The sequence below is a fragment of the Panthera tigris genome, chromosome D2 (genome assembly GCF_018350195.1).
Source record: "Panthera tigris isolate Pti1 chromosome D2, P.tigris_Pti1_mat1.1, whole genome shotgun sequence".
NCBI lineage: Eukaryota > Metazoa > Chordata > Mammalia > Carnivora > Felidae > Panthera > Panthera tigris.
In genome coordinates this window covers 52,825,788-52,853,228 of record NC_056670.1, presented here as the reverse complement: position 1 = coordinate 52,853,228, position 27,441 = coordinate 52,825,788, and the positions used below count along the sequence as shown (strand labels likewise).

The 27,441-nt window shown below is 44.8% G+C and overlaps 1 protein-coding gene across 1 annotated transcript in view; it reads left to right on the top strand.

Annotated features, from left to right (window-relative positions):
* Window positions 1-27,441, top strand: part of MYOF (myoferlin) — a 162,239-nt gene that overhangs the window by 19,703 nt on the left and 115,095 nt on the right. Inside the window, 2 exon segments of the mRNA XM_007080098.3 lie at window positions 14,893-14,948; window positions 17,673-17,764. Coding sequence (XP_007080160.2) covers window positions 14,893-14,948; window positions 17,673-17,764 — 148 coding nt within the window.

The window sequence follows — 27,441 nt, the reverse complement described above, 5'->3', positions numbered from 1 at the left end:
CTCTGAACCTCAGTCTTCCCGGCTGTGAAGTGGGTATAAGACCTACCTCTGAAGGTTGTCAAAGTCAAACAACATATATTTAAAGTACTTGGACGAGGCGCATCTAGGTTAAGCATCTGATTCTCAGTTTCAGCTCAGGTCATGATCTCACAGGTTGTGAGTTCAAGCCATGCATTGGGCTCTGCACTAACAGCGTGAAGCCTGCTTGGGATCTGTCTCCCTCTCTCTGCCCCTCCCCCACTTGCTCTCTCTCTCTCTTTCTCTCACAAAATAAATTAGCATTTAAAAAAATAAAAAAGTACTTGGACTAAAAGTATATGTTTACTGGGGTGCCTGACTGGCTTTAGTGGGAAGAACATACAACTCTTTTTTTTTTTTTTCATGCAACTCTTGATCTCTGGGTTTTGAGTTCGAGCCCCACGTTGGGTGTAGAGATTACTAAAAATAAATAAATAAACTTAAACTTTACGCTGATCTCACCTCTTGAAGTTTGGCTCTTTTTGCATGTGGAAAAGTAAAAGATTAGTGGTGTAGGTTAGGGACTAAAGAAGTTTGAAGCTTGCGAATCAAATGAGGAGAGCTGATGCAGGGCCTTTATGTTCTCCTCTTACAAGGTGAAGCTACTAATCTAGGAAAGAGGTCTAGGTTGGGCTCATTATTTTGTCAAAACAATGAGTCAGTTTGGTGAAAATAACATAGAGCTGTACTCATTGTATTTACTTCCTTCGGCAGTCACTGATTTGTGTGCTCAATTACTGAGAGCAGAACTGTCTGCTGAAACGTTCTGGGACAGTGGAGATGTTCGAGGTCTGCCCTGTGTGTTATGGTAGCCACGAACCACATGTGGCTGCCGATCACTGAAACGCGGCCAATGTGACTTGAGGAATTGGATGTTTACTAATACTTGATTTTCATTAATCTAGATGGACACAGCCACGTGTGGTTATTGCACAGCACAGATAGCAGAAGACAGTCACAGCCGTGAGGGGCCTGGGACTTCCTGTCACTCACTGCTGCCCACCGTCTCTGAACCTCAGGTGTCCCATCTACAAAATTGGACAGGATAGCAGTCCCCACCTCAGAGGGCGGCTGTGAGGATTAGCATGATTAAAGGAAAGCACTTACACAGAAAGTGCTATAAGTGTTCCTTGCTACTCAGGTCTTCCGGAGATTCTGGCATGGTGGGGGAGATAGCCTGAGTACCAACCGCCTGCTACACCACCACCACCATTTATTAAATTCTTATACTAGGCCCACACCTGTGTGTATTATCTTATTTAATCCTCATGGCATTTTTAGGAACTAAGTCTTATTATCATCTTTGTTTTACACGTGGGGAAACTGAGGCAGAGGCCGGTCAGGATTCAACTCAGGACTGTCTGATTCCAGAGTCTCCAATGTGTATTCCCTGAGGTCAACATGGGTAAAGAGGTAACACACACCCTGTGCCTTAAACAACCAAGTCAAATTATGAATGCTTCCTTTCCACTCTGAATGGATTGCGTTGTTCAGTGTGTGGAGATCGTTTCAGACCCAGCCTGAAAGAGGAAGAACATGTACCAAGAACACAAAAACTTTTAAAGAAGAATAAAAGTAAAACCCAGCCCTCTTGGGGTGAGTTTCCACAGGGTAATGAAAGCCTTTATGACTTTGTGACTCAGATGCTCAGAGCTGAAATAGCTTGGCAGTGAATCAGTTCCTCTGATAGTCAAGTTGGAGCCATTTTATTAGTGGAGACTAAAACTCTAGCATATTCCGAGTAAAGTATTAAAAACCTAATATCTGAGGGGCACCTGGGTGGCTCAGTTGGTTAAACTTCCGACTTCAGCTCAGGTCACGATCTCATAGTTTGTGGGTTTGAGCCCCGCATCAGGCTCTGTGCTGACAGCTCGGAGCCTGGAGCCTGCTTCGGATTCTGTGTCTCCCTGTCTCTCTGCCCCTTCCCTGCTCATGCCCTGTCTGTCTGTCTGTCTCTCTCTCAAAAGAAATAAACATTAAACATTTTTTTTAATCTAATATTTGAGTGGAAGGGGAGTCTCCACTTAACCTCACCTCAGTTCTCTGGTTTATTACCTTTTACATTCCAGTGGCACAACTTATAAATTTTTTAAAAAATCCTTTTCTTTATCTCTCTCTCATTATCAAAAAATAAAAAAGGCTCTTTTTGCTGACCTCTCCTCCTTGTCGGAAATGACTGCCTTGGACGGTCCCTATTTCCCTCCCTTCTCTCTTTTGCTGTTGTGTCTCCTTACTGCTTCTCCCAAACATAAATTCATTCAACAAGTGTTGACCAAGAGTGTACTCTGTTGGGCGCTCAGCACTGCAGGTGGGATCGGGAACTAGCCAGACTTGCCCCTGCCCGCACAGCTCCTAGTGCAGCTGTGAATCCAGCCAGAAGTCAGTGAATTCAGAGTTCAGTGGGTTTAAACTCCCGGAAAGCTAAAAAAATTGTTTTTCATTATTTGCAGATTCTATTGGTGATGAGAGCTACTAAGTCCAGCAAGGGCTTCATATATATTTATTCTTACCGAATAAATGAACTCCCTCTTTTTACGGTTGAAGTCCCACTTTTTAGGGGTTTGGGGAGGGCACGCGGCCTTGGTCAGGGTCCTGGAGCAGGTTCCATGCACATGCCCACTGCTGAGACTGTAACAGCCCATGTGAGAGGCTAGGTCTTGGCCAAGTGTCCGGCCCACCCTGGGGTAATGCACAGAGAGGCTCAAGGTTCAGACCCCTCTGCTTGGCATCCAGGCGCTCTCGCCTTCCCATTGTATTTCCTTGGCTAGAGTCAGCCCTGGGGCAGGTAGCCAGAGCAGTGCCAGGGCCTGGGACATTGGTGCCTTGGGGCCTCACACTTCTGACCTCAGAGACCTTCTCTGGGGCTCCAGACCCTTGTCTGGGGCTCCTCTGGTTTGTCCCAGTGTGCTGGACACATTATGGTGGCGTCCCCTGTATGACATAGCTTGAGGAAGGGCCTCCTCCCGGGGCGCTGAGACTAAGTTCTATGCTGTCTCCCACTGCTGTGTGCGTGTCTGGCTTTCTTTGTGCTTCATCTCTCTGGGCTAAGTCTACTTCCATCCCCATCCCAGACAGTCCCAATTCCCAGCTCTACCTTGTACCTGTGGTGACTGATCAGCCTAGCTTGCTAAAGAGCCCAGATGTCAAAGCCAGCCCCAGTTTAGGAAGGAGCACTGGGGACAGTGGATTAAACGACTGGCAATGGCAAAAATCCCATTGAAAGAGGTTATTTACTATGGGACACCAAGACCTCAGCTTCAGCAAAGCACAGCTAGAAGCTCGTTGCTTAGAAGGGATGGAATTGAATTATTAAGATTTTGACTCAGTGCTTTCTGCTTACTTTCAGAGTTCTTTTCTGTGACTTTCGTTTTCTCTTGCTCTTGGAATCAAGGAAAGCAGAGGAACATGATCCTCTTTATATTGTTTGATGGTGGTAGTTTGTGATTCTGATTCTGATCCAACACAAAGGAATGTCTCCTGTGTCCTAGACAGCCTCAGGCTTTCTCATCTGATCTTCAGTACAGCCGTGCCGGGGACTTCTTCATCCTCTTCTACAGGGTACCCAGGCATTGAGAGGCCCTTCTGAAACTCTAGGAACTTTCCACCTCAAGCTGGATTTGAAGCGAATTTGCCCAGTACCAGCCTTCATTCATTCTCTAGCAAATTGTCTCAGAAACATACCAGGCAAAGGAAGGAGAGGTTAAAAAGCTAGGAGCCAGGAGACCAGCATTCAAATTCTGGCTTTGTTTCTTAGTAGCAGGTGACCCTGAACAAGCTACTTGATTTTATTATGACTCAAAATAAAGATAATAGTAACAAGTAACATATACCAAGCCCTTAGAAGAGTGCCTGGTATACTATGAGCCCTATGGATGGGAGTTATTATTCCTGGGCATCTGGTACCAATACTTATTAATAACAAAATGTAGATACAGAGATCTGGAGAGCCAGCTCAAAGTCACACGGCTGGTAAGTGGTGAAAATATACAGCAGGTCACTTGACATCCTCAGCCCTCGGTGGAGGTTAAAAGTACAGGTCTGGAAATGAGGCAGGCTTGGGGCTGCAGCTCAGTTCTGCCACCCACTAGCTGTGTGGTCTCCGGCAAGTCGCTTAACATCACTGAACCTCAGTTTCCTCATCCGTAAAATGGCAATACTGATACCTCTGTTGTAAGAATTAGACGTGAATGTGTTCAAAGTGCTGGGCATGGGAGTAGATGTTCACATGCAAAATAAACAGACAAGCCCAAGAGGCACACAGTTCGGTCTCCCACCAAGGCAGCTAATCCAGGTGCCTGGCCGACCTGGTATCTCTCCACCTGCAGCCCTGGCAGATGGCAGAGCTGGAACACAACCACCCCCAGGGGCAGCTTTTTTTTTTTTTTTTTAATTTACATCCAAATTAGTTAGCCTGTAGTGCAACAATGATTTCAGGAGTAGATTCCTTAATGCCCCTTACCCATTTAGCCCATCCCCCCTCCCACAACCCCTCCAGTAATCCTCAGTTTGATCTCCATATCTATGAGTCTCTTCTGTTTTGTCCCCCTCCCTTATGTTCATCTGTTTTGTCTCTTAAAGTCCTCATATAAATGAAGTCATATGGTATTTGTCTTTCTCTGACTGACTAATTTCACTTAGCATAATACCGTCCAGTTCCATCCACGTAGTTGCAAATGGCAAGATTTCACTCTTTTTGATTGCCGAGTAATACTCCATTGTATATAAATACCATGTCTTCTTTATCCATTCATCCATCAATGGACATTTGAGCTCTTTCCATCCTTTGGCTATTGTTGATAGTGCTGCTATAAACATGGGGGTGCGTGTGTGCCTTCGAAACAGCACACCTATATCCTTTGGATAAATACCTAGTAGGGCAATTGCAGGGTCGCAGGGTAGTTCTATTTTTAGTTTTTTGAGGAACCTCCATACTGTTTTCCAGAGTGGCTGCACCAGCTTGCATTCCCACCCCAGGGGCCGCTTTTAGGAAGAAGATCCTGTATGGGGTTGTCCAGATCGATTGGGCTTCACCGCAGTTCCCTTGGAGGATTTGGTTTTGATTCAAGAGCTCAAATGCCTGTCAGGACATCTCAAGAGGCCGGTGGGGGCACAGGCTATGGAAAGCAGAGTGGTAATCCCGCCTGCCTTTTTGTTTGGGCCTTTCTGTTTATCAGCAATATCAGTGACTATGTCAGAAATGTACCAAACAGCTTTGCTTTTTATCATAGTTGCCGTTTGGCCAAAATAAATGCCTTTCCCCAGAACTCGTTTGACAACATAGCCTGGAGCAGTAGGGCAGCCAGGGTGGAGACACAAAAAGTCAGACATCTGACTGTGGCCCCAGCGGTGGGCTGGGGGCAGACATCAGGTCGGACTGCGGCCCCGCCCACCAACTCCAGTTATACACCACAGCACAGGGGAAGTGCCCTGCAGGTCCTCACCACTCCAGGGACTATCCAAAATGACCACACGGAAGAATTCCCCTCAGAAGAATCTCCAGGAAATAACAACAGCTAATGAACTGATCAAAAAGGATTTAAATAATATAACAGAAAGTGAATTTAGAATAATAGTCATAAAATTAATCGCTGGGCTTGAAAACAGTATACAGGACAGCAGAGAATCTCTTGCCACAGAGATCAAGGGACTAAGGAACAGTCACGAGGAGCTGAAAAGCGCTTTAAACGAAATGCAAAACAAAATGGAAACGACGACAGCTCGGATTGAAGAGGCAGAGGAGAGAATAGGTGAACTAGAAGATAAAGTTATGGAAAAAGAGGAAGCTGAGAGAAAGAGAGATAAAAAAATCCAGGAGTATGAGGGAAAAATTAGAGAACTAAGTGATACACTAAAAAGAAATAATATATGCATAATTGGTATCCCAGAGGAGGAAGAGAGAGGGAAAGGTGCTGAAGGGGTACTTGAAGAAATTATAGCTGAGAACTTCCCTGAACTGGGGAAGGAAAAAGGCATTGAAATCCAAGAGGCACAGAGAACTCCCTTCAGACGTAACTTGAATCGATCTTCTGCACGACATATCATAGTGAAACTGGCAAAATACAAGGATAAAGAGAAAATTCTGAAAGCAGCAAGGGATAAACGTGCCCTCACATATAAAGGGAGACCTATAAGACTTGTGACTGATCTCTCCTTTGAAACTTGGCACGATATCTTCAGTGTGCTAAACAGAAAAAATATGCAGCCGAGAATCCTTTATCCAGCAAGTCTGTCATTTAGAATAGAAGGAGAGATAAAGGTCTTCCCAAACAAACAAAAACTGAAGGAATTTGTCACCACTAAACCAGCCCTACAAGAAATCCTAAGGGGGATCCTGTGAGATAAAGTACCAGAGATATCACTACAAGCATAAAACATACAGACATCACAATGACTCTAAACCCGTATCTTTCTATAATAACACTGCATGTAAATGGATTAAATGCGCCAACTAAAAGACATAGGGTATCAGAATGGATAAATAAACAAGACCCATCTATTTGCTGTCTACAAGAGACTCATTTGAGATCTGAGGACACCTTTAGATTGAGAGTGAGGGGATGGAGAACTATTTATCATGCTACTGGAAGCCAAAAGAAAGCTGGAGTAGCCATACTTATATCAGACAAACTAGACTTTAAATTAAAGGCTGTAACAAGAGATGAAGAAGGGCATTATATAATAATTACAGGGTCTATCCATCAGGAAGAGCTAACAATTATAAATGTCTATGCGCCGAATACCGGAGCCCCCAAATATATAAAACAATTACTCATAAACAAAAAGTCAGAGATCCGCATTTAGCCAGGTAGACCTGGATGGGCCACATGTCTCTGTGCTCCCCCCAGGTCCCTCTACGTCCTGAGGGTGGGAGGAATCTCCTGCTGGCCCTTCCCAGAGCCTTCTCTGACCTCTCTGCTTATGGTGGAAATTCTCCCAGATGCTCGTGGCTGCCAGACTGACTGCCAGGGAGGAGCGGTCGCTGCCCGTCTGGCAGCTGTCCCGGGCGGGCCTCGGAGGTCTGGAACCCAGCCACGTGGGAGAACTGCTACACCAAGGCTGGGCCTAGCGTCACTGGGCGCTTCCTCTGGTCGCTGGGCCCTGCCCTCCAGGGCGGGCTCCACAGCCTGGGAGTGCCCTTGGGGCATACAAGGGGTGCTGCCCAGGTGCCTTAATACAAAATAAAAGCTCCTAGTTCAATGCTTCCTGTATGCTGGGCCCTGTGCTGAGCACTCTGTATTCGTTTTCTCACTTAATCATTAAAGCGACCCTAGTAATAATACATGAGCTTACGAAGTCAAATGCACTCAAATCATGGAACGATTACGCTGAGAGGAATACCAACACTAGTAAAATACAGTCCCAGCCTTCAAAGAGTCACCGTCTGGTCTTAATCCTCATAAGATTGTTCTGGGTCCTGTCTGCCAGAGTCTGAATCCCAGCTCCACCACTTAATAGCTGTGTGACCTCTGATAAATTGCTTAACTTCTCTTGTCTTGGTTTCTCCTTTTGTAATTGGGGAAGCTTATTACCTTTTAGGGTAGTTGTAAAGATTAGTGAGACAATCTATAGAAAGCTCCGGAAACAATGACTAGTTCAGAGCACTTAGTAACCGTTAGCCATGACTGGATGGCTTCAGGAGGTCTGTGATATTCTAGGCCAACTAGTGGGTGACTCTCCATTTGTCTATGAATGTTTCTCAAGACAAAAGTGGCCACAACCCGGGAGCCAGAGAAGATGAAGAAGTATTTCTCAATGAGAGGTCAAGTTTAGATGCATGGCTGGACCTAGAGATCTTGTTAATCTACTTTGCCTACCAAAAAGCTGAAGTACTTGGGGGAGCTTTGTAAATGCCCTCTGACCCCCACTTCTCCTGGGGCCATGTCATAAGACACAGAAATCTAGCTAGGGAGGACTGGGGGGGCTTCATAAATCACATGTTCCACTAGACCTGGAGGCAGACTTAGAGATCATCTAGTCTAAATTCCCCGGTGTTTACAAGAGGGATTCTGAGCTCAGTGGTTGAGCCTATGTCTCTCTGAGATCAAATCTCAAAGAATTGGAGAAGTTCACTGATTTGAAAGTCCAGTCAGAAGAGCTGGGCCTGGGTGGCTCAGTCGGTTGAACGTCCGACTTCAGCTCAGGTCATGCTCTCACGGTTCGTGATTTCAAGCCCTGAATCAGGCTCTGTGCTGACAACTCAGAGCCTGGAGCCTGTTGCAGAGTTTCTCTCTCTCTCTCTCTCTCTCTCTCTCTCTCTCTCTCTCTCTTTCTCTGTCCCTTCCCTGCTCACGCTCTGTCTCTCACTCTCTCAAAAATAAAGAAACATTAAGAAGAGCTGGGCCAAGTCCTGCACTTTGCCCTGAAGGAGTATGAGGATCAGTGAGATGGTATGTCTTTGGAAGTACCGAAAAAGTGTTACCATTGTAGATGCTATTATTTCCATGGGCACCTGGTGGTACTCATTGTAGTAGAATTCTCCAGAGAAATGGAACCAGTAGTGTGTGTGTGTGTGTGTCTGTGTGTGTGTGTGTGTTGACAGAGAGACTGAGAGACTTATTTTAAGAAATTGGCTCATGTGATTATAGAGTCCAGCAAATCTGAGATTTGAGGGGCAGTCCTGCAGGCTGGAAACAGGTAGGAATTCTATGTCACAGCCCCAAGACAGAATTCCATCTTCCCTTGGAAACCTCAGTTTTTACTCTAAGGCCTTCAGCTGTTTGGATGGGGCACATCCACCTGATGGAGAACAAACTCTTTCACATAAAGACAATTGGTTGTAAATGTTAATCACATCTATGAAATACCTTCGCAGCGACTTCTGGACTAGAGTTTGACCAAACAAGTGGCACCATAGCCTCGACAAGTGACACATGAAATGAACCGGCCCTCTCAGCACAAATGTAGCAGTCCGGTCTTAGGAGTCATGGTGGCGCCTCATCCCGTCCCGGAGAGCCCAGCATGGCATGTGGTGTGATAGGCCCGCAGCAGAGGAAATGTTTCCGTGCAGGAGGGCAAGGCGGCTTGGCAAGGAGTGTTTGCTCAGTTCTCGGGGAAACCGTATTCAGAGGTTGGCATGCAGGTTAATTACTGCAGCGGTGACCTTCAGCGAACTGAGAGAGAAGCAGGCAGGCGTGACTTATCAAAAAACAGGAAATGTCCCAAAGAATGCCTTGAGTCATGGTCCAGAGTGTATTCTGCTTTTGAATCCGTTGTTATGTTCTGGGTTGAAAGTATTTAATTCCTTTCCGTAGGAGGAAACTGTCATCTTAATAAAATTAGAGATGAGAACAGGGGGAGGTAGGTGATGTGGAAAAGGGGAAAAGAGCTTCCTGTAATTTAATCTGATGATCTGGCTCTGCAATTTAGACCTTTAAAAAAAAATGTGGTGGAATTGAATAATTAAATAATATAAATATGTGACTCTGTGGCTGTTGGTAAGAAAGAAATTTATTGGGGCGCCTGGGTGGCTCAGTCAGCTCAGTGTCCCACTCTTGATTTCGAGTCAGGTCATGATCCCAGGATCGAGGGATTGAGCCCTGAGTCCAGCTCCTTGCTGAGCGTAGAGCCTGCTTGGCATTTTCTCTTTCCCTCCGTCTGCCTGTTTCCCGTACTCTCACACTCGCTCTCGCACACACTCTCTCTCTCTAAAGTAAAAAGAAAGAGAGAGAGAGAGAGAGAGAGAGACAGGAAGAAATTTATCTTTGTTTTTTTTGGCTGACATTTATGTGTGAATAGGTTTTCAATAAAATATAATGTGCACACATTCTGATAAAAAATAGAGTCTCCTTTTTTAGAAGAGGTCGAGCTGGGTTTCTCCAGAAGGATAGGAGCCAATGTTAGCATATAATCTTTACTTATTGACCAGGGAGAAGCAAGAAACAGCAGTTGAATACATGGCCTATAGAATTAAACTAGTCCTGAGTTAGAGTGTTTCTTCCTAGCTCTGTGATCTTGGGCAACTTACTTAACCATTCTGGGCTCATTTTGCTCATCTGCAAATTCGAGATGCATGGGCTTGCTGAGAAAGTTAAATGGAATGACCTATGGGCAGGATTTAGCACACGCTTGGCCAGAAGAGAGCGCCCCCTATGGAGTGGCATCCTTGACATTAATGCAAGTGTTTGAAGTGGCCTCACGTTCCACTTGAACAGTCCCACCTGGCCCTGGTCAACCTGCACCTGCCAGGATTTGGCTGGTTCCCTTTGTTCGTCAATACACAATGGAATCATGTGTTCAGGAGCATATATTGGAAGAGTTGTTATGCAACTTGGTTTTTCTCATGGGATTATGAACCTCTTGAAGCCATAAAGCCCAGTGTCTAACACCCTCTTTACTAAGTGGTTTGTATCTGCCAAATGAAGCTTAGCTTGGCATTCGTGGCTGCACAGTGTGACCATAACCTTCCCACACGGCCTGGTTGACTCTGCTCCCTTCCATATTCCCTTGGCTCCAACCAAATGGAGGGCAGTGTCCTCCCTCCCACAGGGTCCTCCCCTACTCTCACACTCGCTCTTGCACACACTGTGCAGCCACGAATGCCAAGTGTGCAGTGTCCCCAAACATGACTGGTTCTCTCTCCCCTGTGACTGACCTACTCACCCTTTTGCTCCCACCTGGAATGACCTTTTCTTCCCAGCTCCACGTTTCCAATCCATCCTTGTCTTTCAAACCCCAGCTCAGCCTCTGCTTCCTCTCTGAGGCCTTATCTGGTGCCCTCAGCCTGAAGTCACCTCCCCTTTTCATTTGTACCCCCTCTGATGGCAACTGCCGCCTTCTTTCTATATCAGTCCCCCGTGGCCACATCTAGCTCCCTGCTGGAGCACCTGAGGGCAAGAACTATATCTTGGGTACCTTTGTATCTCCCACAGCGTCCAGCTCAGTGTCTGGGCCAGTGATACTTCAAAAATATTTGTTGGATAGAAGAATGAGGAAATGCTTTACTGCTGGTGGAAGAACTCACTTAGTGGACCCTTTCCATGGGCTGGGCTGCAAGCTCCCTTTGCCTGACCTGGGCAGGCTTTATTCCCATTATCCCCCTCTGGCAGCAGGAAGCTCCAACCTGAGAATGAAGCGGACAAGAGCATGGTGGGCTTTTTTGCTGTGTGCTGAAAATAGTCATCAAGATTCATTTGGGTCTTCTATGCCATAGGCCATGACCTCCTTTTGTGGAACGTTTTAAGACCAAGAACTATCTTGTACTCTTCTGTTTCCCCAGTTCCTGGCACACAGCAGGTGCTTAATAAATGTTGGAAGATAAATGAATGAGCGAGTGGCACTCCCTTTTTCACGCCCCCCAACTGCTGACTTTGGGACAGTCCTGCCCCTGTGGGGAAGGGGAGGGAGATCAGTACCAGGCTCAGCACCAAAATCTCCCAGTGCAGCATTTCTTCTTGTATGCTGATTCCCAGGCCAGTAACCAGGCTTGGGATTCAGCTCAACTGGACAAGTACTGGCTCTTTCCACAGCCTCTCTGGAGCCCTTGTCCTTGCTTTAGCTCCCTGCCTGGAATCTTGGGACTTGGAGACTGAGATTTTCCTTCAATACCATCCATCAGGGACCCACATTCTGCCTCAAGCCCCCATACCCAATTTCTATAAATGATTTGCTGCTTTCTCCTTGCTTTACTTACTCTGCTATGGCCTCTTAAAATTGTCCATCTTTTATCTTGAAGATCTGCTGTGGTCCCAGGGTCCAGAGTCACTCTTTCCTGACTCAGTTCTCCACCCGCCAGGCCTGGTTATGGCAGCAAGCGTGGTGGTGAGCTGGAGGGATATTAATGGTACCATTTCATGCTTGTCGAAGTCAGGAATTTTTAACTTTGGTGAAGGTCATGAACTCATTTGAGAATCTGATGAGGGAATAAACTGTCTCCCCAGAAAAACTCACAGATGTCACATTTTGTGTGTTGGAGCAAATAGTCTTAGAGAGTCTCAGGATACTCTGAAGTCTGACCTTGGACTTTCCTGTGGCCACTGCTCAGGACGTCAAGCCCGTCACTCATATGATATTCATGCATTTTCTTTATCCAGTGTTTCTGACAGCTTCCAATGAGACACTGTGGTGTGATAGTGAACACACACTCGGGTTTTGGAGCCAAGGAGACGTAGGTTGTTTCTGACTCTCTTTTTTTATTTGCTGTGTGACCTTAGACAAGTTAACCAGCTTCTCTCAATTATTTGTCTATAAAAAGGGGATGAGAATGTTACCCTTGCAGGGCTATCGGAACGACTTAGAGACACTGTAGTAGAATGTACTTCCGGGGCGCCTGGGTGGCTCAGTTGGTTAAGTGTTGAACTTCGGCTCAGGTCACGATCTCAAGGTCCGTGAGTTCGAGCCCCGCATCAGGCTGGCCGTTTCAGATTCTGTGTATCCCTGTCACTCTCTGTCCTCCCCACCCTTGTGCTTTCTCTCTGTCTCTCAAAAGTAAATAAATAAAAAAACATTAAAAAAAAAAAACAAAGGAATGTAATTTCTGGCACCTGTAGATGGTTATATAGAACAGGCTGCTCCAATTGTGCAAAGAAGCCATGTGTCCCGTTCTGTCAGTTTAAACTTTGCCTGGCCCGTCTTACTCTCAAAAGTACTTGCTTGTCTGGCAACCAGAGAGGAAAATTGGGAGGCTTTTCATCAGATGATGGGAGGGGTAGGTGGGGTCAGTAGGGAAATGTGGGAGGGACAGGACAGCTTCTAGGTGATATCAGAGTCATATGCAGGGAGGCGCTCTGTAGGCCACATAGAGACCACAGTTAGAACACATCAGTACAGGCCCCAGCATGAGCCGATGAGCAGGGTCATGCTGAAGTTTAGTATATGTGCTGCCGAAGCGAGCACGGGTCATGCTGAAGTTTAAAAAGGGAAGCCGGTTGGGCTCTGGGAGCTGCTCAAGTGGAAAAGTTAATGCTTATCAGAGTAAGGGTGATGATTCATGCTTTGTCTATGCTGAGGTCTTGGAAGAATGAGGTGGTTAGTCCCACAACTGGCATCTGCTGGGACCCTTCACAACATGACACTCAGCTGAACGGAACCCACTACCTCCTACGTTCCATAGCAGCAGAGGGGTAACTGGGGAGTGGTTCCCAGTGTGGCCACCAATGTGAGGCTGCTATCCCTGCCACTTACCAACTGGGACTTTGAATATGCCACTTAACTTCTCGGTTTCCTTAGCTCCAAAAGGGGGATGAAAATTATTATACATATCTCCTGGGGTTTTTTAAGAGGTTAGATGATACGAGATGAGAAAAAAATATGTATGTTGGTCTCTGCTCCTTTCCCCCACCACTTTCTGGCACTGAGCTAAAACCCTTATAAATTCTTAAGTGAGAAGAGTAGGATCATCTTTTGTTCTAATGAGATCACTCTGGGTGGGCTCCTGGATGGCTCCTGGATGGGAACTGATCACCAGGAAGACCAAGCTGTGATAAGAAGCTTGGCATTTTTGGCTCTGCCCCCACCTCCTCCCGGCTTCTCTAGACTGGAGAAAGAGACTGGAAATAGAGTTAATACTTGATCTTGCCTATGTGAGGAAGCCTCCATCAAAAATCCCAGAAGTATGGGGTTCCAGGTGTGTGATGAGCACATCCATGTACCGGGAGGTTGAGGTACTCCAGCTCCATGGGGACAGAAGCTCCTGTACACAGGACATTACCAGACCTTATCTTATGTATCTCGTCATCTGGCTGTTCATCTGTACCCTCTGTCCTATCCTTTAGTAAACTAGTAAACATAAATGTTTTCCTGAGTTCTGTGAGCTGCTCGAGCCAGTTAATTGAACCCAGTATGAGGGTTATAGGAACCTCAGATTTATAGCCTGCTAGGTCAGAAGCACAGGTGACAGCGTGGACTTGCTATTGTCCTCTGAGCCCTGAGGGACGCTGTCTCCAGGTACATAGTATCATCATTGACTTAAATTGTAAAACACCCAGCTGGTGTCACAGAAAATTTCTTGGCTGGGGAACGCCCCACCATACATCTGGTGTCAGAAGCGTGATGAATGTTCTATATGATGGTAAAGAATTCACACAGGAAGAGAACTTGTTTTATTTTTCTCCCCCTGAAAACGGATAGCTCATGCCTCCAAAACATTCGGTACTCAAACACTAGCTTTTATTTTGATGAGTATTTGGGGACTTAGAGATCCAACAGACGCCTCTCTGTGCTTTGGACTTCTCTAAGGAAACTTTGAACACTAGCTGGAGGAACATTTATTCACACAGGAAGGTCTCAGACACACAGAGAGAAAACCCATGTCTTCAGAAAAGGTGAGCCTGTTGTAAAGGAAACCTTACATTCTTTGCAGGTCATGGAAAGTGTTCATCTACTAATTACCTTGTGCCGAGGCCTATGGGAGGGAGTCCAGCTCAGTCTTTAAGCTGTGGGGTCTTATCACATGCAGAGGCAGCATGGGTGTCAGAGAGGAAATTGCAGGTTATATAAGAACCAGTGCCATGTATTAGCTCAGACACATTTCTCAGTTCCTTTGAGTCTCAGTAGCCACATCTATAAAATGGTGACACCTTTTGGCAAAGGTTAGCTTTGTTGGCTTCTTTCTGCAACACACTGGAGACACAGAGGCCCTGGGTAACCTTGGTCTATAGGAACTGGTGAGGGAGATTCAGGGGATCATAGCATTTCCATGATTATGAGTCCTTCATTCCCCAACATCTCGTAGACCTGGGGTGGGAGAAATGTTTTAGGTCAAAAAATGCCATTCAGTTTGGAGAACCTTGACTCTTGTCGTCCTCACTCTAGGCTGATGAATGGGGAAATGCAAGCACACGGTTCGCCCTCAAGGGAATGCTCTTTGAATGGACGAATGAATGGACAAGTTCTAGAAATATTTCTAATTAATTGATATTTCTTATTTTTTATTTGCAGATGAGAAAAAGAAAACAAAGAAAGTTGACAATGAACTCAACCCTGTATGGAATGAGGTAACTTCATTTTTTTTTTTTTTTTTTAACATTGTTTCAGTGGATAAGCCACATCTGGTTATCCTATCTTCGGTCAAAGGTTAGCTTTTCCCTTTGAAAGAAGAATCTCCACATTGCATCCCCCACCACTCTATCTCTCTTTGTGGCCGTAGAGATAGCAGAACAGTTCAAGGGGACATACCACAATGACATCTCCTATATAGTAGTGGTGTAAGCGAAGTCTGGAAAGGGAGTAGGAAACTTATGTTCTAGCCGGGAGCAGCTTTGAGCTTGCTGTGTGACCTCGGTCCAGTTATGTTACACATCTGGGGCACATCTGTAGAGCAAGGGGTGGGCTTAGATCATCTCCAGAGTCGCGGAGGGAAAGCTCCATATTTAAAAATGTATCTGCACGTGACTAACCAAGAGTACATTACATGACACTGTGTGTCTGACTAATGACATTTACTGTGTTTTATGCTGATAAAGTAGAATATCCTTAATGTAGACATTTTGAAAGCTTTAGATAAACAAAAAAATTTACCTTTGGACCCACTATCCAGAAGCAATTACTGTTAACATTTGGGATATAGCAATAAATGTTTATTGAATAAGTATATTGTAATGTATAAGTAATTATTATTTATAAATAAATTAATAAAATATGATGTCTTGACATATAGCAGATACAGCTTCCTCTCCTATTTTTTTCTTACTATTATATCCTAAGAATATACCGTATCATTCCATTCAGAAGTATCTTTAACACTAGGCAACATTCTTTTTTTTTTTTTAATTTTTTTTTAACGTTTTTATTTATTTTTGAGACAGAGAGACAGAGCATGAATGGGGGAGGGGCAGAGAGAGAAGGAGACACAGAATCTGAAGCAGGCTCCAGGCTCTGAGCCATCAGCCCAGAGCCTGACGCGGGGCTCGAACTCACGGACCGTGAGATCGTGACCTGAGCTGAAGTCGGATGCTTAACTGACTGAGCCACCCAGGCGCCCCAACACTATGCAACATTCTATGGAAGGGCTATAATATATTTACTTCCCCCAGTGTTGACTTTGTATCTATTTTATAAGCAGTTCAGTGTTGAATAGATTTATAGATATGTGAAAGTTTTCATTCTTTCCACTGAGTAGATTTTCCTATGCTGACTAATTTTTTAAAAGATGATCATCAGCCCCATTGTTTTTCCCAAAAGCTGGTCAAACTTTCCTGGATAAGCGTAGTGATAAATGTCTTTGTTATTGTCACTAAGTCACCAGGCTGTGAAGACTTCTCCTCCACCAACTAAATTCCCCTCCTCTCCTAGTCCCGAAACTAAAATAAATCCATACCTTTTCATTGAATGAGGTGAAGATGAACTGTATTTTTAATGCCTTTCTGAGAAGCAGAAAGTTGAAAGGCAGTTCTTCTTCTCTGCAGTTTCACTGGAACCCAGAACCCAGCCAGCTGGACTACCAGGTCCGTGAAAGCAAGAGGCCAGTCTGGTTGGTCCCGGTGGATGCTGTGTGTGGATCCTAGCACCTCACACAGATCTCCAAGAATAAAACAAATTGAAAGTACATTATGTATGCATGTAGTGCTTCCAGTTTTGAGTAATTCTCACATGCTTCTTTATATCTGGTCAATCCATGTAGCTGATGGCAGAGGCGGAAATGGTCACGTGAGCAGACATCCTCTGCAGGGTATCATCCGTCTCACCCCGTTTTGTTTCTAACATGTATTTTTTTTTAAATGTTTATTTGTTTATTTTTGAGAGAGAGAAAGAGTGTGAGCAGGGGAGGGATAGAGAGAAAGGGAGACACAGGATCTGAAGCAGGCTCCAGGCTCCGAGCTGTCAGCACAGAGCCCGATGTGGGGCTCGAACTCACACACCGTGAGATCATGACCTGAGCCAAAGTTGGACGCTCAACCGACTGAGCCACCCAGGCTCCCCATCTAACATGTATATTTTTCTAATTGCAATTGTATTTATCAAGTAAACTTCCCAACTCTAGTTTTATAACGGAAATCTAACTCAAATGAAATGCTAACCCCAAACCTATTAGGGTTAGGATTCTAATATGAGCTCTGACACATTCACCACCCACTCCAAACCCAGTACAAGGAGAATCAAATCTTCAGTAGGCTCTGCTTTATTTAATTCATATGTTACACGATCAATCAAAAACATCAGCGGTGTTATGTTAAAATATTTTTTTGTGTTTGCCATTAGACAGCAATTTATTGCCTTAAGATGAAAGTCTCATCTGATTGCAGACTAATCATGGTGGTGCAGACTAATCAAGCCTAAAATAAAAGGCTGATGCATTTTAGAAAATGTTTTTTTAGATTATCTATCTCTTTGATAATAATATGACTAGGAAAAGCAAATAACTTAAAAACAATCAATGAAGAAAGCATTTTCATTTTATTTTATTTTTGTGACCAATTGTGGTAAATTCTCTGACTCTGAGATGGGTTTGATGACTTGCCCATAGTCACAGAGCCTAGAAAATGGGAAGCCAGAGGTCACGCCCAGGTCCTCTGAGGCTGTCTGGTTTGCCTTCCCACAGCTCTCAGCAGCCTCCAGGTTTGGAATTTGGTCACTTCTACTCACTATAGAATTGATGATTCACAAGACTGACATTGGTTAAGATAATGACATTTAGTCATTTAGTGTCTGTATGTCTATTATACTATACTTCCTGACCCTTTTAAACAACTTTTCTGTTTTTATAACCTTTCCATGGACAGATTTTGGAGTTTGACTTGAGGGGTATACCACTCGACTCTTCATCTTCCCTTACAATTGTTGTAAAAGATTTTGAGACGATTGGACAAAATAAGTAAGTTGATTTCAACTATTTTTCTCATTTTACGTATTACATTACCATTGTTTATTTTGTTGAAGGAACGTATCGTTAATAACATTTTATGATATTTGCAATATAATCGTGCTTCAGTTCCATGTCCTCCCCCCACCCCCCATGCACACAACTTTCTGAGCCAATATCAGATGTGATTAATGATCACATTGCTTTCCCCAAACTTCTGTATAGTAGTCCCCTCTTACCTGTGGTTTCTGTTATCCATGGTCAACTGAGGTGCAGAAGCAGATGATCCTTCTTCTGAAATAGTGTCAGAAGGTCAATAGTAGCCTAACGCTACGTCGCTGTGCCTACATCATTCACCTCACTTCATCTCATCACTTAGGCATTTTATCATTTCACATCATCATGCATAAAAGGGTGAGTACAGTACAATATATTTAGAGAGGGAGAGAAACCATATTCACATAACTCATTCAGTATGTTGTTATAATTATTCTATTTTATTATTAGTTGTTAATTTCTTACTATGTCTAGTTTATAAATTAAACTTTATCATAGGTATGTATGTACGTATGTAGGGTTTGGTACTATCTGCGGTTTTGGGCATCCACCAGGGGTCTTGGCACATATCCTAATGCATAAAGGGGGAACTACTGTATTCCTAAGAGGCTGCAAACACTAAGCCACCATTACTGTATCCAATTTGGCACTTGTTGTGAAATCTATTTACATTCCTAAAACATCTTTGTTGACTGTACTTAGTCACTTCCTACCCCGGGTGGTTTATCTGAACGGTAGCTATATTAAACACAAGCAAAATCATTTCTTCTTCCACTTATGTGTGACCATTCAAGTTCTCCTTGCAGCCCCACTTTCATTTTAATGTCTTACTGGCCTTTTAAACTCAACAGATCTAAGTCAGATTCCTGTCGCCTTTACTAGTTTCAAATGGGAAGGGTCACGACGGTGCCCATGGTGGGACTGAGGGTTGTCCCCTGACTAAAGCTTGGGGATTTCTAAAACAGGTCTGTATGGGACAGAATGACCTCAGTAAATTCGCCCCAGCCCTTGATCTGGACTTTGGCCTTACAGACTCAGAAACCAGTCTTAGGTTACCAATTCAAACTAACCAAGCTTACAAGAAACCAGTGCTTAAAACCAAGTTATTTACGTGTTATTTTCCAGTGGAAATAAATGCGTGGTGGGAGGACATTCTCTGATTAATGAATTCTCCTTTGTGTCATCCTGCATGGAAAGCCAAATTACTCTGTATCCTTGATTATAAGATATCATTGACCATAGATGTATTATTAAATTAATAACAGGTTTGGGGTGGGGAAGGAGCCTGGTATTAAATGCCCTTATCAATTGTAAGAAGCATCCAAGTTTTTAGAAATGTCAATACATTTAAAAATATGTCTTAGGGGTGCCTAGGTGGCTCAGTCGGCTAAGTGTCCAACTTTTAGTTTTGGCTCAGGTCATTATCTCATGGTTTGTGGGATTGAGCCCTGCATTAGGCTCTGTGCTGACGGCATGGAGCCTGCTTGGGATTCTCTCTCTCCCTCTCTCTGTCTCTCTGCCCCTCCCCTACTTGCACTCGCTCCCATGCACTCAATCTCTCTCTCAAAATAAACTTAAAATAAAATAAAATTTAAAAAATAATAAAAATGAATACCTTAGGGGCGCCTGGGTGGTGCAGTCGGTTAAGCGTCCGACTTCAGCCAGGTCACGATCTCGCGGTCCGTGAGTTCGAGCCCCGCGTCAGGCTCTGGGCTGATGGCTCGGAGCCTGGAGCCTGTTTCCGATTCTGTGTCTCCCTCTCTCTCTGCCCCTCCCCCGTTCATGCTCTGTCTCTCTCTGTCCCAACAATAAATAAAAAACATTGAAAAAAAATGAATACCTTAGCCTTAAGCACATTTGGTATAAGTAGAAGGCTGTAATGAGAGGCATAAACCAGAAAGAATTAGTTGAAGTGCAGTGACCTTATGTCCTGACTTGCTTGGAACAGTCCTGGTTTATTGTCCTAGCACAAGGGTTAATAACACCTCTTTTGCTGTCAACAGTGACTTGGTTTGGATGGTAAATTAGATAGTCACCCTAATGACTGGAGTCTTCTACTTAATGGTGTCAGGCTAAGAGATCCTGGACAGACATTTACCCCCTGGACAGTGCTTTGATAGGTACTATACATGTTCACCTTTGATGAGATCCTTTTTTTCATGTTCAGTTGCTGACCAATGCCCCTTATGACTGATGCATTTTTTTCTTAAGCTACATAAATATACTTTGCAGGTTCTGGTCCTACTACTTGGACTGATCTGAGTGTCTGTTTTTGTGCCAGTACCATACTGTCTTGATGATTACAGCTTTGTAATACAACTTGAAGTCTGGAATTGTGATGCCTCCAGCTTTGGTTTTCTTTTTCGAGATTGCTTTGGCTATTCAGAGTCTTTTCTGATTCCATACAAATTTTAGGATTGTTTGTTCTAGCTCTGTGAAGAATGCTCGTGTTATTTTGATAGGAATTGCCGGGAAGGTCTTTTTAATTGGGAGATTAGTTGTGTGTCCTACAAATTTCGCTGCATAGTTGTTGACCATCCTCCAGTGAAAGCCGACCCCGAGTCTGCTTTGGAATGAACAGTGCAAATGATAATGCTTACTTAGCTTACTGTGCTAAGCTTCATGCTTCTCCACCATCAGCCAGGAATTGTGAACTTTGACCTTGCTGTCACCAACTAAACAATGCATACACCTTGGTCAAATTTGCCCGTAAGTACACTAGAGAAAAAAAAAAAAATTAAACCCATCTGGGAATAAGCTGTATGTTTGTCCAAACTATTTGTGTACTTTGGTCCCAGATTTTTTTCTTGGCTTTTTTACTAAAAATTTGGCCTTCGGGGATCTGCTCACTGCTCAGTGTGGGAACTTTCTTTCACTTGGATGTGCAGGGTGGGGGCAGAGGATTTTTCTACCAGCTTAAGGAATCCCTTGCCTGTTGACATTCCTGTTGCCATGGAAACGGGTTGTGCAAACAGGGCTCTCACTTTGCATCTGCTGCCTGGGGCCTGGAAACAAACAGCACTGGACTGCCTAGGTTTGCCTGTGCACTGTGCCCACACCCACAGCAGACTGCAGGGTCCAGGTCATGCAAGCATAGCGCTGGTGCGTCAGCAACATCCCTCCTCAGGCACTGGGAGCCGGCTGGGCTGTTCAGTGCAGACTCTGTTCTTCCCCCCGCCCCCCCCCTCCATAGTCATCCAGCCAGCCATCCAGGCTGAATGAGGGTGAGAGAAGAGCCAGAAATGCCTCTTGATCACGTGATGAAAATGAAATTATTTTTAGCCGAAATGTCAGAGTGGAAGGATTTTCCCAGCCGCTGAAAAATTGGAGTTCCCTTTGCAGACAGCCAATACCGCTGTAGCTTAGTGAAATCTTAGGGAGTGCCAAGGGCTATGCCAAGCCCTTTGAGTGCACTATGCTACTTAATCCTCACAGACACCCTCTTTTTCCCCAGAGAGGCTTGGTAATCTGCTCAAGGTCACACAGCAGTCATGTGTCAGAGTGAGCATTTATGTCCAGGCCTGTGTTCTAGACTTTCACATTATACTGAAAACCGTGAACCACCTGCAGGAACCAAAATGTGGATGCAATTATTGATTAACTTTTGTCCAGAATGGATGTAATTTTTCTTTCTAATTTTGCAAAAAAAAAAAAAAAAAAAATGAAGGACAGTCATTACCAGAGTATTGGCAGTCCCTCCCTATGTAACACTTTTAAGCAGGCAATTTTATACTATTGATTAGTAAGTCACTGATGCTCATGTTCTACAGTGGACACAAGAAATTTGGAGAGCATATCTCATCTCATGTGCTCTTCACAGTAACCTTGAGTGGTAGAGATGAGATTTGAGGCTGGGACCCTGATCCCTTGGCATCCTGGCCCTGCTGTCGCTTCACCTGAGTTCCTAAAGAAGAATCGGCTTCAGGAGCCTGGAAATGTAGGAATGAAAGGTGTTTACAGGTTTTCAGATGTGTGTGTGTGTGTGTATGCGCGTGTGTGTGTGTATGCACATGCACGCATGCCAAGGAGGAAAAAGAGTTACCATTTCAGGCTTTTGAATTTGCTGTTCACTCTGCATGGAATACTCTTTCCTTCTAACTGCAGTAGATGTGAAATCTTGTCATTCGGCCTCAGCATCTCAGACCCTCCAATCTAGAGCAGCGCCTACCGTTGCTTTCCATCTCACTGCCCTGCTTCATTTCCTCAGAGCCCTGCTTACTAGCAAGCTTGTGTGGGTGTGGGAATGGTGGAGGGAGCCCAGCTGGGTGTGTGGACATTTATGTTGGGTTTTAGATAAGTACTCAAAAATATGTGCTGGCCCGCATTCCTGCTTTGCCTAGCTCAGCGCTCACCACCATCTGACACGTCCATATCTGTTTTGTTATTCATGCGGCCTTCCCCTACTAAACAGTAAGCTCCACACCTGTCTGGTTCACCACTGTAACACCAGCGCTTAGCATAGTGCCTAGCACATAATAGGCTCTCAGTAACTGTTTGTTGGATGAATGAGCAAGTAAGTTCACAATACTAATACACGAATAGTATCTAAAGTGCCTTGCATTGGACAGTTAGCCCACTAGTAACGAGCCATTGATGTGGAATCTGTCCAACCCAGCTCTCTGTACAGCTCTCTGGTTCCAACTTGGGTTTAAGCTGCAAAGGAGTCAGAACACAAAGGGATCAAGTCATAAGGGAAACAAACGTCAGTCCCAAAGCTCATGCCTTTTTGTAGAGAGATGTGGAGCTTACTCCTGAATTCACAGGAAGGTAGCAACTCATAGTGCATAAAAGCTGAGATTTGGGAGCCAGACAGAGGCTGCTTTGAGACTCCGCTCTACTGGTGACTACTGATGACCTCGGCCAAGTGACTTAACCCCTCTGGGCCTCAGAAGTCTTATCCTTAAAGTGACCATAGTTTGGAAGTTCTGCATGTGCTAAGATAACATAACAGGGACCAGATCTACATACTCACCTGATACACCAAAAAAATAGATAAAACATATGTAACCATGGTTTCAGATACTGGACTGGATAATGACCCCAAGAAAGAGGACATAAATGAAATGAGCCCTTTGAGTGCCCAACTTAATGCCTGGAGAGCATTCCAGGCTGCAGTTCAGGGAGAGAGAAATGAGGCAAGTCCCAGTTGTCTCCCAGAGTTGGGGAGGTGCATGTGGGAGTCTGGAGCTACACACACACACACACACACACACACACACACAGAGTGGTAGTAGGGGCTACAGAATTTAGAAAAAAAAAAAAAGACAAGTTTGGATTGTGAAATATACAAACTCCCTGAACAAAGGTTTGTGGGGTGTTTTTTTTGTTTTGTTTTTTGTTTTTTGTTTTTTATTAATAAAAACAGATACTGTAGTTTGGAATGAAATTAATATGGTGAAGCAGTATGGTAAGGCTTATGAGAAATTTTCATTCCCTCATATACAAAAGACCTTGTCCTCATACTTTTAATACTTAAAAAAATTTTTTTTAATGTTTATTTATTTTTGAGAGAGACAGAGACAGAATGCGAGTGGGTTAGGGGCAGAGAGAGAGGGAGACACAGAATCCAAAGCAGGCTCCAGGCTCCAAGCTGTCAGCACAGAGCCCGATGCGGGGCTCGAACCCACGGACGGTGAGATCATGACCTGAGCCGAAGTCGGACGCCCAACTGACTGAGCCACCCAGCTGCCCCTAAGATATTTCATTATAAAACAGACCCGAAAACAAACCTTTAAACAAAAACCCTACCTAAACCAGCACACAAATATTTATACACACGTACACATACACACACACTCTGCCTCTCTCTCTCATCTTGTCATTTTCTCCTCTCTTCCCCTTCAGTCTTCTTCATCACACTAAACACCATCTGATACACTGCACATTCCGTCCACTCAGATGTAAGCCCCATGAAAGGCATGGAGTACTCCCAGTGCCCGGAGCAGTGTCGGACACACATAAGCATTAGCAATTATTTGTCAGATGAATATATTAATTGATACATCGCTGAAGGTAGTCCAATAACCTTGCAAATGACTTACAAGTTGTAAAGCTTCCTCTCCTAAGAGATGGTCCTCCAAGTGCAATTAGAAGATAATTATAGCTCTTGTCATTATGAAATGCCTTTCTCTTTCAGTCTCTCTGGGCGTCTTTCTCCAAAGCTTTGGCCCACCTTTACTCACTCATGAGATGTTGACAGACATCAGCAGGACTGTGGCACCTACTTCACTGGCCTCCCCAAAACGCTGGGGTTCAGCTTTTCCAATACCCAGACCCAGCCAGCCCAAACCAATTGTGATCTTTTCATACTTTTGCCACGCCACTGAAAATATGGAACTAAAAAGAACTGAACTGAGAATCCTGTTCCACAGTAACACTGGCCTCTGGTTTAGATGTCTACACAGCCTGAGAAGCTACTCCAATCAGAAAGCCTTGGGGCACCTGGGTGGCTCAGTCGGTTAAGGTTAAGCATCTGACTCACTCTTGATTTTGCCACAGGTCATGATCTCACTGTGTGATGGAACACAAGGGCTCTGTGCTGACAGCATGGAGCCTGCTTGGGATTCTCTCTCTCTCTCCTTCTCTCTCTCTGCCCCTCCCCTGCTTGCTCCCTTGCATTCTCTCTCTCTCTCTCTCTCAAAATAAATAAACTTTAAAAAAAAAAAAAAGGAAAGAAAGCCTGCCTCAACCCGTGGGCTGTCCATCCCTCCTGACCAACCACAGCTGGGCCACTTCAATAAATCCCATGGCCATGATTACATGTGGCAATGTCAGCAGGAAGTCTTGTCACTAGGAGACATAAAAGTATTAAAAGTATGGGGGTGCCTGGGTGGCTCAGTCGGTTGAGCGTCCAACTTCAGCTCAGGTCATGATCTCACAGCTCGTGGGTTCGAGCCCCACATCAGGTTCTGTGCTGACAGCTCAGAGCCTGGAGCCTGCTGCGGATTCTGTGTCTCCCTCTCTCTCTCTGCCCCTCTCCCGCTCAAGCTCTGTCTCTGTCTCTCTCAAAAATAAATGAACATTCAAAAAAATTTTATAATGAAATATTTTATGAGACCTTTAAAACCTTTATTCAGTTTCCACTAATTGGATTTTATGAGAATTCAGCTATAGCTGAAGTTTGCTTCTGGTCTAACCCTGAAAATAAAAAATGATTTTCCAAGCAGACTTTTGGTATATACAGCATTGACGTTGGGGAGGGAGTTGTTTCATGTACGTAAGAGAAAGGACTGGTTTTAAGAACTTTGCACAATTGATTGCACAGAAATGGAAGTGGGTACCTACCCATATCCTTGCATAGATATCCCACCTTCCTGTGATTTAGACTGTGCATGAGTTCAGACCAGCTTTCCCTGCCAGTACTGGCCTGGGGTCACATGCTTTCTTTTGATTCCTTTTTCTAGAGTAGTGTCTGAAATAATAAAAAGTAACTGTTAAGCACTTATCACATCATCCTTTTGATCCTTACAATACTGTTAGGTAGTAGCTGTCATAATCCCCATTTTACAGATGAGGAAACTGAGGCTCAGAGAAGTAAAACAACCTGTACCTGGCCTCTAGTACAAGGATGAGTCCGAAATTAGTCAGCCTTGCCTAGCTCCAAATTCTTAATCACTGTTATTCTGTCTCCCTTTCCTTGTTAGGTCCAAGTTCTTGATGAATGAATGAAAGAATGAATGAATGAGTAACAGAAAACTACTACCTTGATTCCAATGGACCAGGGACAGAGCCAGAGCCTGGGAGTTGCTCTAAACTGTACAAGCAGACAACCACAGATTCAGACCCTTGAGGACTGAATGAACAGGAGAATTGGTCAGGTTACAGGTTATAGTCACTTATTCTAGAAATAATTATTGAGCATTGCCTGCATGTCAGGCATTAGGCTAGTTTGCCTGCTCCTTGTAGCCACAGGGTGACTGACTCTGGCCTAGGTGCCTCACCTGCACCTAGGTGCAGAGGCCTGGGCTTCTACTCAGCTCCTTCCCTTGTTAAAGTGACGCCATCGGCCTCAGGGCAGTGGGGTTGGGAGGGACTGGAAAAAAGGGAGTTGTTGCTGGCCCTGAATCCTGCCAAACCTGCCACAGCCTCTAGACTAGGTGAGTGATTCTGAAACCCAGGAATGGAGTTTGCTAGAAGTACAGAGCACTGCCTTACCCTAGAGGGGCTGGTACACAGCCAAATTTGGGAACCACAGTTTGGGCCAGTGTTTCCACATTTGATGAACCGGACAAAGGCCCCAAGGCTCTCTGACAATCTTGGTGCCGAGTAAGGAGGAGAGGTCACAGGAAAGATATAGATAACGAGGCTTGCCGAGTGGTTTTAGTTGAGTTTTGCTTACTACTTTGTTCTATTAAATAATTGGATTTCTATGCTCATTTCTCAAATGTGAACCGTGTTATCATATTGAATGTGCTTTTAAAAACTGCACATGTCTCCCTGTCTCCAAATCTAGCTTTGCCAGCTGTCTTTCCTACCTCCCCCCTCCCCCCCCCCCGCCCCCCATCCCTCTACTTTTGCCCTGCTGCCACTGAGAATCACTTCTTTAGGCCATTGTTTCTCAGACTTCCTGGGTATAAGAATTAACTAAAGAAAAAGTGTGACTCAGGGTCCTGGGAATCTGTAACTGCCCTAGCGATTCTGCTGCAGGGAGGTCTGGGGAAATACAATCTCAGAAACAGTTTATGAGCTAATCCAAAGGGCCAGCGTGGGCCAGTTGGGAGACTCAGGAAGGTTCCCCACTGGTGAAGTGGATGGGAGACCCAGATTGTGTCCTTTGAGGGAGTTTTTGCTTACACAGGGCTTCCTGGGATAGGATTTGCTGTCATGGCTGCCCCAGCTCCTCCCCTCACCCCCTCCCCGCCAAATCTGGTCATAAGGAAAGTGTAGGCCTGGCTCTCCCACCTTTGGGTTTAGCTGGGGGTGGGGGTGGGGGTGGAGCCAGGAAAGAGCTTGCCGGATACTGGTCCTGGGGGAAGGAGAAGTGTGGGGATGGGTGATGCTGCCCAGCCAAGGAACCAAGGCCACACAGACCTGGTAGAAATGACAAGGCTCAGCTGGCTGAGAGCCCAGTGCTTCAAAGGGTGGGCAGGTCTGGCCCTTTCTACAAGGGACTGGGGAGCAGCTTGGAGAAGTGTTTGTGCTCAGCCCAGCTGGGGATTGTTATTCCCTCCCTGAGGAGGGGAAGTGAGATGTGCTGCAGTCTGTAGGGGCAGAAACAGTACAACATGTGATTTACTTTCCAGAGTCCAATGTATTTTTCCTTTCCTTCATGAAGGAATTTCCAGTAAACCCTCCTCCAGTAATCCGTGTGGGCTGTGCCCCTGCTGCACAGAACAACTTGATATATGCGAGCTCCCATGATTAAGAACTCAGCCAGCAAAGCCCTTACTCACCACAGTGGCATGTGGCTGTTAAGGTTTGTGTCTGTGCTAACAGGGAGAACATTTCCCATTTCTCTTTTTTAAACATGCTAGACTCTGTCTTAACAAGTTAAAGAAGTTCTTAACTAGCCCTCCCATGACTAAGTTGACTAGTTTACAGTTCCGCTGCTTAGAACTAGTTCCATGTCGCATGGAGACCCAACTCAAAACCACTAGACCTTCAAGAACTGTAAGGGATTAGAGCAGGACTGG